Source organism: Pelobates fuscus, chromosome 7 (genome assembly GCF_036172605.1).
Source record: "Pelobates fuscus isolate aPelFus1 chromosome 7, aPelFus1.pri, whole genome shotgun sequence".
NCBI lineage: Eukaryota > Metazoa > Chordata > Amphibia > Anura > Pelobatidae > Pelobates > Pelobates fuscus.
In genome coordinates, this window is record NC_086323.1 from 165,962,364 (window position 1) to 165,974,885 (window position 12,522).

Below are 12,522 nucleotides of genomic sequence, written 5' to 3' on the forward strand. Positions count from 1 at the left end.
GGGTATGTGCGTCCCTTTCGGCAGTTCTGGTTATGTGATTTGCGTCAGTGGCCCACCCTTTTACCCCATCCATAGACTTCCTGCTTTACTGAACACTGCTGTTAGGGGGTATGAATTTACTTGAAAGATGAAAGCGTGAGATTAACATCCTATGAGTTTCCCTAGAGCACCATCTCCATCAGATACATGACGCTTGGGAGGTATGACTGTTTTAGTGTTTTTGGTCGATAAGCTTTTGTATTTAGGCCCATCAGAATTGTCAGCACCAGGCCCACTGGACTCTTAATCTGGCCCTGTATATAGCCTACATCCCTGCCCCCAATAAGCTGTGTGGCATTATCCCCAGGTTCAACCTATACCCTTTGTGATCTGTGCTTTGTGAAGGTGTGCATGTGGATCCTATATATAAACAACAGGTGAGTTAGTAATGGTGATACAATTACATGCTATCTCAACCCCTTCGGGTAGTGAACTGGACTGCTGTAACGGCATGAAGTTGGTTCAGGGGTATATCCTGCCTAGTACATCAGGAGCAGGAGGGTGAACTCTGCCATTAGGGTCCTTGGGCTACTCATCCGATGCCTTTAGTGGGTACCTGCTATCCCTTCCAATGTACTTTGTCCGGCCTGCTTGCCCATCACAATGGAGGTCTGCATACAGAGTATAAGATGTGGCTGCATCCATTAGGGTCCGCTGGATTTTCTTTGGCAGTGTCCAGATCCGGGGCAATGAGTAACATTTTTTCTGCGACTGTATGGCGAGGCTTGGCTTGAGGCTGGGTATGTGGAGAGCTTGCAGATCTCTACGACATGGCTCTGTTGCCTGGTTTTGTTGTGTCTGTTTGCGTGCAGACGGGAGAGGTCTGTTTCTGCAGCGCCATCTTGGAGTTCCCTTTGGCTGAGGAACTCCTTGTCTGCAGGAGTAACGCGTCGTTTTCTTGCTATGTAAGTATGCCTGTGCTGTGGTCTGCCGCTCTCGGCTTTCTAGCTTCGCCCAGGAGGCATCAAGTATGGCATTTAGCCTGGTCAGAGTGTCATGCTACTCTTCGCAGTGGTCTGATGTGCACATGGCGTCCGCCATTATGTATCTGGATGCCATTCTGGCAGACACACTGCCTGTGTCCGCTGTGACCATGCTGAATCAGAGGGGTGGACCGGGATCCCCCCCAATGTTCCTAAGAGGGGGGGGGAGACAGTCATTGGCTCTGTATCCCCGGCGTAAGGGCGAGGAGAGCAGCTGTCTCTTCCCCACCCCATCCACTGCGGGCTGCAGTGTGCCACCTTGGGTTCATAGTCATGGTAGGCACTCATGTCTTGTATCAAGCGGTTCGCCAGGATGCCCCTATCTTGGGTAGCATACCCAGGCATGTATTCAGGCTTTGGTTTGTTTCGTATCGCCATATTAAACATGTGTGGCAGGAGCCCCTCCAACATGTAACCATTCAGCTTGCATGTCAGGCTCGGCCCCCCATGATGAAGCATTTTAACATACAAAACACCCAATAATAACTTAACCCATTATGGACCAGACTGTTTTGGCCATGTTGTACGTTAAGGACCAGGGCTGTCTTAACACTTTTGTGGTGTTTGTGTTTAGCTGCAGTTTTCCTCTCTCTCATTTACTGTTCCTATACAAATTATATATTGTTTTTTTACAGGAAAAGAAGGGCTTTCTTTACATATCATTATTTGGATAATCAGAAATAGAAAAAGAATGTAGCGCTTTAATAGTAGATAATATGAATATCACCTTTTTCTATGGGAGGAAAATTCTCACTTAGGTCCCAAATGAGTTGAGATCTATAAAAGATAATCACAATATAGTGCAGATGGTAGCAAAAGAGTATATATATATATATATATATATATATATATATATATATGTATTAATTATAAACACTCACAAACCGAGAGCTGCGGACTCAGCTCTAGTTTGAATCACTTTTGGGTCCGTATAGGCGACCCACCCCTTTAATAAATGAATATCTTGTCCTGGAGGGGAATAGATACACAAAAGATTGCGCAGTATAGTTGGTAAATTGGAGATATAAAGTAAAGTTCCCAAATGGGTACTTACAAGCAAGGAGTCAGAATTGACTCAGTATCTAGGCGTTGTGCAGACTAGGGGCTGCACTCCCATTTGTAGACGAATGTAGTGACGAATGTAGAACCAGGATAAAGATGGTAAAAAATAACAGATTTATTAACACAATCTAACACAATCTATAAGATAAAACAAAAATGGCACACAATTCCCAACATTTCAAACAGACAAAGAGGAACACGTTAGTTTTAGAGCTAATTGATGGGTGTATTTAAAGTCTGAACTGTGGCTGTTTATGCATCTTGAGAAAGTCCCGTGGGCGGGACGAAACGCGTCGATGAGCCACGGCTGTTAGTCCGGCATCCTGATCAGCTGTTGCAGGAGGAGGTCAGGTGCAGGATTCCCCGTGAGTACCGGCTTGAAGCGTGTTCTGCTGTGGGCTGGTCCCCTTACACCGCGGTCTTTTTTGAAGGCACCGACCGCGGTGCAACGTATCTTTCGCTGGAGTGCCTTTCAAACATACCGCGGTCTTTTTAGAAGACACCGACCGCGGTTTAGCACCACACTTCTCACGTCGGACTTCGTCCTGCTCCTCATTATTCCTCTTGCTTATACCTCGGTGGGGGCCCCCACCGAGGCAAGGTACTCTTATTGAGTTCACTCACATATATATATTTGTTTCATTTTATAACATTGTGTGTTTTTTGTATATCCAGATAGCCACATTTTATTATATTGTAATTTTTGTTGGTGTGTGGAACACCTACTGTGACATCCATTAATATCAGGATTTATTTGTACCATTTTATTCATTTATTTATTTTACCTTGTTATTAGTAATTATGGTCTAATTAACTATAGACCTGTCTAGCTATCTATTGATTTACTATTTAGTAATAAATATTTATATTTGTATGAACTTTGGTCACTTCTGTAGTTTATTTAGGAGCGCACATATATTCTATATCTTGAGCTTACACTCAAATTAAGTCGCTTGTGTATGTATGTTGCTGCCCACCTAATTATTTGATATTAATTACACCGTGTTCTTTGGTTCATTACTTTCCAAAAATGGCACAATGTCCAAATAAAACCGGAACGCGTTTCACCACTAACATGTGGCTTCTTCAACCGGATCAATAAGCTGTCATATAATTTAATTTAAAAAATAAATAAAAAATATGGTGAAAAATTCAAAATAAAAAACATTTTTTTTTACTTTTCTTAAAAAACATTTTACTCATCTACGAAAGCTAATGAAAAAAAATGCTAAATAGATTCAAAATTTTGTCCTGAGTTTAAAAACACTCAGTGTTTACAGGCTTTTTTGCTTTTGTTTGCAAATTATAGGGCTATAAGTACAAATAGGACATTCCTGTTTTCAAAATATATATTTGTGAAATGTATAAATAGTGACATTGTAACACTATTATCTGTCATAAGTCTCTGAATCACACCCCACATGTACATATGGTTTTAAAGTAGACAACCCAGGGTATTCATCTAAGGATATTTTGACACTTTCTATGCAGCCATTTTACTACCAATCTTTGCCAAACTTCACATAGGTAATTTCTTTGTTTGATTTTTTTCACAAACATTGCAATTCAGGTACAAATTTGCAGATCCTGTTATGTATCACTGCCGAACAACACCGCAATATGTATTCAGCAACATCTCCTGAGTACAGTGATACCACCAGCGGAGTATCCTGGTTTTGTGCTGCCCTAGGCATGCCAAAACTCAGGCACCCCCCTCCCCTGCACCACTCCCCCTTCTAAATACACACACACACATTCTCTGACAGACATGCATACACTAGCTAACAGACATACACACTCACTAACAGACACAGTCACTAGCAGACACACACATTCACTCTCACTAACAGACACACACTTCCTAACAGACACACTCCCTGACATACACTCACTGACACACACACACACACTAACAGACGGACACACACACACTAACAGACACACACACACACACACTCACTAACAGACACACACACACACACTAACAGACAGACAGACACACACACACTAACAGACACACACACTCACTGACACACACACACACTCACTAATAGACACACACACACCCACTCACTAATAGACACACACTCACTCACAGACACACACACACACTCACTCACTAATAGACACACACACACATTAACACACTCACTTTTTCTTTTAAAAATTCAATCCCCCCAGCCTCCTTACCTTTGGGAATTCTCAGGGGGGCTCTCTCTTTCCCTGGGGTCCAGTGGCTGCCGGGCGGGCGGCGCTGGCGAGGAAGCACTGGGAGCGCAGGGGAAAGTGCTCCCTCGCCAGCGTCGACCGACCGACCGTCCGTCTGGCTTGTCAGTTAGCCGACAGGCTAACAAGGCATTTCCCAGGCATTTGGGGCGGATTTTTTTGCCGCCCCCTGGAAAATGGCGCCCAAGGCAAATGCCTTGTTTGCCTCGCGGCTAATACGTCCCTGGATACCACCCATGCATAGGCTTGTCGGGTTGTTAGGGGGCTAAAAGGCCACATTTGGCAGGTGTGCATATACGTTTTCCAACTTGGAATTTTGACATGTAGTCAACCTGCACCCATTTCCTATTTGGGACATTTTTGAAGCCGGCCAATTTTTTTTATTTTTATAAATTCTTTATTTATGATATTTTTCATTTTTGAAAGTTCAACATTGAAGGAAATTACAAAAAGAAAATTAAAGACGTTAGATCGGATAGGCTGCATTTCCAAGTAGCATGAAGTTGGTCATTAATTTGTGTCAGGTTTCCAAGTACCAGCCTGGGATAGTTGGATGCACATTGTTACATAGGCTCAGGGGAATGCCACAACAGCTAAAGAACGGTGAGGACCATGTCGGTAGTGATAAGAATGGGAGTCTATGATCTGGAGTCTATCACCATTTAGTTTAATAGCAGACTCGGGGGAGGGGGTACACGGGTGTGTGTTTTAGAATGCGAGGTATGGCTATATGTTACTGCCAGAAAACACCCCAGTTTGTTTTCTGCAAAGTCCCCTGAGAACACCTATGCCCCCCCATGCATTGGTTTGCATTGATTTTACAGTATCAATTTTTGGACTTGCACATTTTGGCTGAATATAGTTTGCTTGCTTTGCTAGGCACATGTTGAGTGTGGTGCATTTTTGCATCCTCCAAGTTGAATTTATGGTTTGAAAGCATATCTTGTTATAAAGTAGACATCCAAAGTTATAAAAGATGGGGTGTTTTGACTTCTTTCCCCTAACTCTTTTCCTTCCAAAAAAATCAGAGAAAGTATGTGGTGGTAATTTTTGAATTCTGTTTTTTTATGCACACATTGCTTTTAGATTTTGGCCAACCAGTTATATGTTACTGACAGAAATGTCAAACTTTGTAAACTTTTTTTTTTTTTTTTTTTATTCTTTATTTTTGCTGTGCTTGGAATAACAATCGCATGTCAACAATGCCACAACAGCATTTGCAAACAGTTGAAAAAACACATATTGGTTAACTGTTGTATAGCATTCAGATGAAACGCACATTTTTTGGTTTATAATACAAGCTAAGTACAGGTTTGGTAACTATTTTTGTCTTAATTAATTACCTCGTCAATTGGTAACCATAGCCTAACAATGGTATTTATGTTGAGTATCGTCGCTTTATTATCTAGATATTTCCTATATCACGGTGAAGTCGCTGTGTTAAACTAAAGCATGCGTACAGTCGCTGTTATGAGATTAGTAGCTTAGTTAGGGTGCTCGTAATTTGTAGTGTGCAAGAGATTTCAAACAAGCTTGGTATGCCGCAACATAATGGACAAGCATTTTTTTTTAGATATACACGCAGTTACATTGCCATGGCACATGAGAGAGATTGCACATTTTTATATTAAGAATAGGTGGGTTAAACTATAACTTACATCTGCATAACTTATGAAGATCATTAAGGCACCATGCTTGTTCTGATAAGGTTAATTACCACTGGTTCTGTGTTTGACATTCTAAACAGCATGAGTGTAAGACAGGCATTGATAAGAACAAATAAAAATAAGAGATATCAGGTCAACAAAAAAAAAGCTGAATGTTCATGCAAGAGTACAGGAGCCCTCTGGAGAATGCTCGGCAGAAGTATCTTTGTTATAGCCCTCTGAGTAGCCAACATCAGCCGATGCCCGATCTGCAGAGCTGCTGGGGCTGTACATGAACAGCCAGGATCCATGCAGTGTCCAGTATTGCAGGTATCATGAATGTTCTTAGAGACCTTCCATGCCACTTCAACTCTGGTTTGGCAACAAGATAAGTGTGTGATGGTGAACGCAGATCAGTTGGGTAGCCCCTGGCTTGAGAGTGATTAGTAGTCACCTTCATCTCGGATACAAGAGCTCCCTATTGGTCGGTAGGGTCTTCAGCCTCTCGTATTGGGGACTGCTGTGGTATGTCAAGTCTAATGGGAGCTTTGGTGGTTACCTGCCCGGCTGGAATTCCCTCTCGGTCATCAGCAGGTGAGGGGCATTGTGTGGGACAAAATTCACCAGCACAGCGAACATATCCAGCCACTTCCCGGTCTGAAGGCCTGATCTTCCAGTACACTCACGCTGCTTTTTTGTAATCTTCAACCTTAGACCAAGGTATTGTAGGTTGCCTTGTTTCCTCGCCCGGAGGAGGGAGGAGGCCCCTGAGAGTCCAGTCATAGAGGAGGTGAGTGGCTTGTTTGGGTTCGAGGGTGTATGCAGGTGGTAGGTGCTTATGGACCGCTCATGGTCTCGGCGCCATCGCACGCGGCCTCCGCCATCTTGGTTGTAGTGCTTGGGTTGCGGGTCTTGGCGGCCCTGCTACTGCGCCTCACGTGCTCTGTGGTGGTCGGGTTCCGAGGGTGGGGACCGGGATCACCCCCCCGGTCCAAAGGGGGGGGTTCGGGGCCAGTTCCGCGCAGGTCTGACTCATGGCTGAGCGCTGATCAGCAGGCAACGGGGCAGCGGCCGTCCACCCCGCTCACCGCCAGAGTAGGCCTTGATAGTGCCAATGAGGAATCCTTCTCCAGGGGACTGAAGCCCGTTTGGCCAGCCTCTCCCTGGATCCAGGGCTCTCGGCCCGCTGGGGGCCACCGTTGCTGGACGGTTTTCTGCCTGAAATTGTAGCTTCATAGCTTGTTTGGGCATAGCTTGCAGGAGCTGGTGTCGAGTGCGACCGTCCAGCTCGGCGGTCCGGCCCCGCCCCCAACTTTTTAAACTTTTTAACGAACAAATGTGCAGGTATCAAATGCACCTTTAGCAGCAATCTCTAAACTAACTCCTGCAAAAATAATATAACTGGAGATTTGGAGGATGGAAACTGACTAACTAAAATTTGCCTTTTTTTAAAACAGACTAAAACAGACTAATACACAGCTTTTTAACAAAAAAATAACCCTTAAGGGCAAAAATAAAAAAAATAAAAAATACAGACAGTACAAATGCACTGCTGTAACAGGATATGGCAGGGAAGGGGTTATAAATTACAATTTTTTTCATTAAAATTAATACAGTTTAGAACACTTCTGGCAACAATATATAACAATCTCTGTCTCTCTTCCTCTCAAAACTCTACAGAGGAGAGAGGGGCAGAGATCACTGTCAAAGTGTGTGTTTGTAATACCCACTTTGACAGCAGCCAATTCTGAGCAATTGCGTGTCGCTCAAATGACATAATTGGCTGTTACTATCAGCCTCGCATGCCTGGCAGAGAGTAACAGTGGGATATCAGCAGAAGCGATCTCCGATCACTCTCGCTGCTCGTTTTCCGTTATGACAGTTCAGGACGGGCATAGGTCCAAAAGGGGATGTTTCTGATGACGGTCCTGAACAGTTATCGGTCCTGAAGGGGTTAAAGGAACATTGCATTTTGAATAAGCACTTTATCTTGCTGGAGTGCTTCATATGTCTGGTGTCTAGCACTATTTTTACAGATTAGAAAAGTAATAACTTCAATAAAAGTCTTCACTTTTGTAACTGACAACAAGGGAGGTTTTCTCCTACCAGTCTAGTTAGGAATATGTAACCCAAAATGCAGTTATTGATAGTAAGCAAAAATAAATCCATCATAAACCCTTGGTACAAAGAACATTCTCCACATTCTGGCATGGGTACAGCGGGTTCAGAAGCATGTGGCCAAATGTAAGGCACACCTTTTCTGGCATGCCTCCATAACACCCTATTGGTACTTGGAGCTGTCAGTCACAGGGGTTGCCATGGAGTGTAATATAACTATAACGTGTTCCAGCTACGCCTACAGGGCTGTCCTGCAGCATGGAACGTCTATTGATGCATGGGAGACATGACGCGATCTGAGCTCAGAGGTCAAGGCCCAGCCCTAGTAATCACGCATGCACGTGTTCGGGCGGCCTGGAGCAGTGATGGAATAGAGGTAAGTTGTGAAATACCCCCCTCTTAAGACACATTCTCCAGACTTGTATGGTAGCTGGATGTCCAGGATGACAGAGATGGTATGTTTGAACCAAGCTGGGAGCATGGACATTGGAAGATGGCTCCCAAGACCCCAAGACCGTTCTTTTGGTCCATATCCCTTTTTAGTATTCTTCTTTGCCATTGACTTGGGCAGGGCCTGGAGGAGGAGGGTTTTAAGTGGTAAATCTGTCAGACATATAAGGCTTCAATAAGGTGAAATACAGGATGGATGTGCAGAGAGGATGGCAATCGTAGACGAACCGTTACAGGAGAGAGGACAGTCTCTACTGGATATAGACACAGGAACTTTGGTCCGAGTTTCTTTCTTGGACAGGACAATCGTAAATGTCTGGTGGATAACTATACTTTTTGCCCCATGTGATTACCCACTGTGCAGATCTACGTTTCTTGTTGGCATATCTTTTGTATCTCTGTTGTGTTGCTTGTAGGATAGTTTTCCCTTGGGTACAGAGGGTTCTGGAGCATGTGAGTCATCAGAGGAGGGGACAGACATAGGACCAGAAGGAGGAGTAGCGTGGAGTTTCATGATCTGGGAATGTAGTTGTGCTTGTCCTGGAGATCTTGCATGGATTGACCAAGTGCCACAATCTGGTGGGACATGCTTTGAATAGTTTCCGCCAAGTCTACTAGTTCCATTTTGCAGGCTCAGTTGTAGTATCATGTTAGGGCTATGGAACCTAAAATGCAGTACTTGAACGTAAGCAAAAATAGCAAAGGCAAATAAAATACAACAGGGGCAAGGTACAGGCAAGGTCAGGCAATTTAAAAAGTCATAATCCAGGGAGCAGAGGTTCATAAATGATGGGCACGACAGAGGTCAGGTAAATCCAGGAGAGCAGACAGAACACAGCAATGAAACATGTATGTAGCACAGAACAACTAAGCAATGAAGGTTCAGCTGTTCTGAATCTAAATAGGGTGCCAAATGTAAGGCACAGCTATTCTGGCATGCCACCATAACCAGTGGTGTATTTAGGATTTGGCTGCCCTGGGCAGGACGGTGCTCGGGCACCCCCCCTCCTTAATTTACATTTTCCCCACCCCTTCCAGTCAAGGCCGCACTTTGACTGACAGACGCACACACTCACTGATAGATGCATACACTCATTGACAGACACACACTCTCCTATACACTGACAAACAATGACAAACACACACTCACTGATTTGACACACTGATAGACAGACGCACACTATTACTCGGACACACACTGACAGACGCACGCACTGACAAACACATACACACTCATTGACCGACACACACACACTCACAGACACACACACACACACACATTAACTTAGACACACACACACATTAACTTAGACACATACACTTACAGACACACACACACACACATTCACTTAGACACATACATACATACATACACACACTCATGGACACACACACACATTCACTCACAGATACACACACTCATTCACTCACAGACACACACGCACATTTACTCACAGATACACACAGACATTTCCCCCAACACACAAATTATTTAATTTTTTTTTTATTTTAAATCCACCCTGGGAGAGCTGGAGTGGATTACTTACCTGTCCAGTAGGGCTGCTGGTCGGGCAGGCAGGGGGCGGACAGGCTTAGTAGGCGGCGAGGGAGCTCTGATTTTCCTGCTCAGCTTCCTCGCACGCCGCTTAGTGATGCTGGGAGCTGGTCTGACGTCATATTCCGTCTCCCGGCTTCATTAAGCAGCGCTGAGGGAGCTGAGCAGGAAGAGCTCTGGTGAGTATGCTCCCTCGCTGCTCGCCGCCAGCCTCTGGGGCTCAAAAGTGGCCAGCTGGCCAGCTCTTGAGCCCCCTAGGACACGAGGCAAGCAAGGGGTCTCCCTGACTTCCAATGGATTGTACTAAAGATTATGAAGAAGCATTGAAAAGCTGTGATTATGTGCACGTATACTCAGGGCTCCAGCACAGAGACTTCTCAATGAGAAGCATTTGATCAGTCAAGTCCAAGACCTCTTGTTCAAGAACAGAAGAGACCAGTTACCTGGAGAGTATTATGTCTACAGCATTATTGATTTATACTCACCCAAACATATCACAAAAAGTTTTAATTAAAGTAAAAATCTCTATAATGTGATTTAATAGACATTATTAAGGATCATTATATACACATAAATGGTGGTTTCAACTTAATATTTTAGCAACACAATTGCAATGGAAAATAACTTAATAGTAAATACTTTGGTTTGCATTGTATTTTCAAGGGGCACACACAAAAGTTGCCATTTCAAAATACTTGGAAGTCCTACTTAAGCAAATAAAAAAAGGATATAAGTAAATTAGAGTTGAAAAGTAATCTGTTAAATGCATTGTATTCATTACAAATATTTAAGCACAGACATATGTCATATATTTAACAGGAAAGCACTTTTCATAAAGTATCTGTCTCTCTCTATGTAATTTACTATGTTTAAAGTTATAGCGCACTCTTATTCTTGCACCCAGTGGCTTCTAGGTTTTGCTTTGTTTATTGAAGGACATCATCATTTATTGAAGGAGGAGCCAACATGGAAATCTATCAATTTGAGTATTACGTTTACGGACTTTCCTACATGGTGAATTCTACAGTAACAAACAAAAGCTAAACAATTACTCAGTTCGTCTGAGATGGATATTGTTTTAATCTCGACTATTTGGGTGACAAATGAAATAATTTCAAGACAACTCATCCTTCCATTTATATAATCCCACAATACAGCTCATCAGCACTTACTTTTACATTTCCTACCTTGTTCGTTGAAAACAAGGATCTGAGCAATAACATTGTACTAAAATAGATTTTTGTTTTCATGAATTTGTCTGTTTTTTTCATGTTTTGTTAAATAATATTGTCTTGACTTTATCCTTTTGTCGTGCTATCATAGGTTATTTATCCAGTCTCCTAAATTGCATCTCCAGTCAACCTAGAATGTCATATCAATCATGCCTGGGGCCGTGAGATGATGTAGATCCACAAATACTAGTCTGTCTTCTACAGTGTTCTGGGTATGCCCAAAGCTGTAGGGAAGGTGGCACACAAGAACAGCCTTGAAACAAATCAGGCTGGCTACCACCTTCTTCTTTATAAACCTGCAGCTACATTAAAGGCAATACAGAGTCCTCTGAAGTTTAGCTCAAAGGTTTGTCAGCATAGTCTTGTTTTTGATGATTAATTAAACATTTTGGAAAATCATTTAACTCTGATATTGTTACTATAATGTTTTCTTTGTCAACAAGATAAATGCAAGAGCGATGACTAACACACTCAGGGCTAATCGCGAAAGTGAAAATTGATTCAAGATGGATTTAAAAATTTAGGTTAGAATACCCAATTTAAAAAAATACTCCAAGTCAAATTTGGTCCTTAATTTGAAATTCACTTTGAATTCACTTTACTTTCCCGTCAATTCTCACTTTAGTAATAACCTCGAAAGTAAGTTTTTCGGAAGAGCTAATGTGTGTTCTGATTTAATTGATATTTCGGCATCAATGTACCATGCAGAGAAGGAAAAAAACAAAAACAAATATAGAAGTAAAAATATGGCAGCAGAATTATGATTTTAATATACTTTATTGAAAAAGTACACCATTTTAAATTATTTTGATGGGAAAAAGCAGAAAATGATGATCGCCAGGGTCTTTTGTCCAGTGTTAATGAAGTGTGAATATTGAATGAAAAATTCACAGCTGAATGAGTTGCGAAGTTAGAAGATAATAGTCTTGTATTGTATCAGTTATTTTTTTATTTTCTTCAACAGCTCATGAAATGCTGATGTTTTGACTATATTTCTTGTCTTCTATACTGCATCAACAGTCTCAGTTCACAGTTTATCCATGTATGTAGCATGCCAAGTGATCAGATCAGTGGAGGTCACCTTGAGAAATATATCATTAGAAGTGATAGCAGCATTGTTAGTGGCTGGGAACAGATGCCAAAAGCTCCACCGCATTCCCTTGCATTTTCCTGGAGAAATAAAGTAGAGCATTATTTATCTTTAATATCAT

At 42.5% G+C, this 12,522-nt stretch overlaps 2 protein-coding genes across 2 annotated transcripts in view; both read right to left on the reverse strand.

The window, feature by feature from the left end:
- Nucleotides 1-6,416, reverse strand: part of LOC134569245 (polyribonucleotide 5'-hydroxyl-kinase Clp1-like) — a 76,294-nt gene extending 69,878 nt beyond the window's left edge. Inside the window, exon 1 of the mRNA XM_063428161.1 lies at nucleotides 6,249-6,416. Within this exon, the coding sequence (XP_063284231.1) occupies nucleotides 6,249-6,416 (168 nt within the window). The remainder of the gene's footprint in view (nucleotides 1-6,248) is intronic.
- A 5,653-nt stretch (nucleotides 6,417-12,069) lies between these two features.
- Nucleotides 12,070-12,522, reverse strand: part of CACNA2D3 (calcium voltage-gated channel auxiliary subunit alpha2delta 3) — an 868,261-nt gene continuing 867,808 nt past the window's right edge. The window contains exon 38 of the mRNA XM_063428162.1: nucleotides 12,070-12,481. Within this exon, the coding sequence (XP_063284232.1) occupies nucleotides 12,389-12,481 (93 nt within the window). The 3' untranslated portion in view covers nucleotides 12,070-12,388. The remainder of the gene's footprint in view (nucleotides 12,482-12,522) is intronic.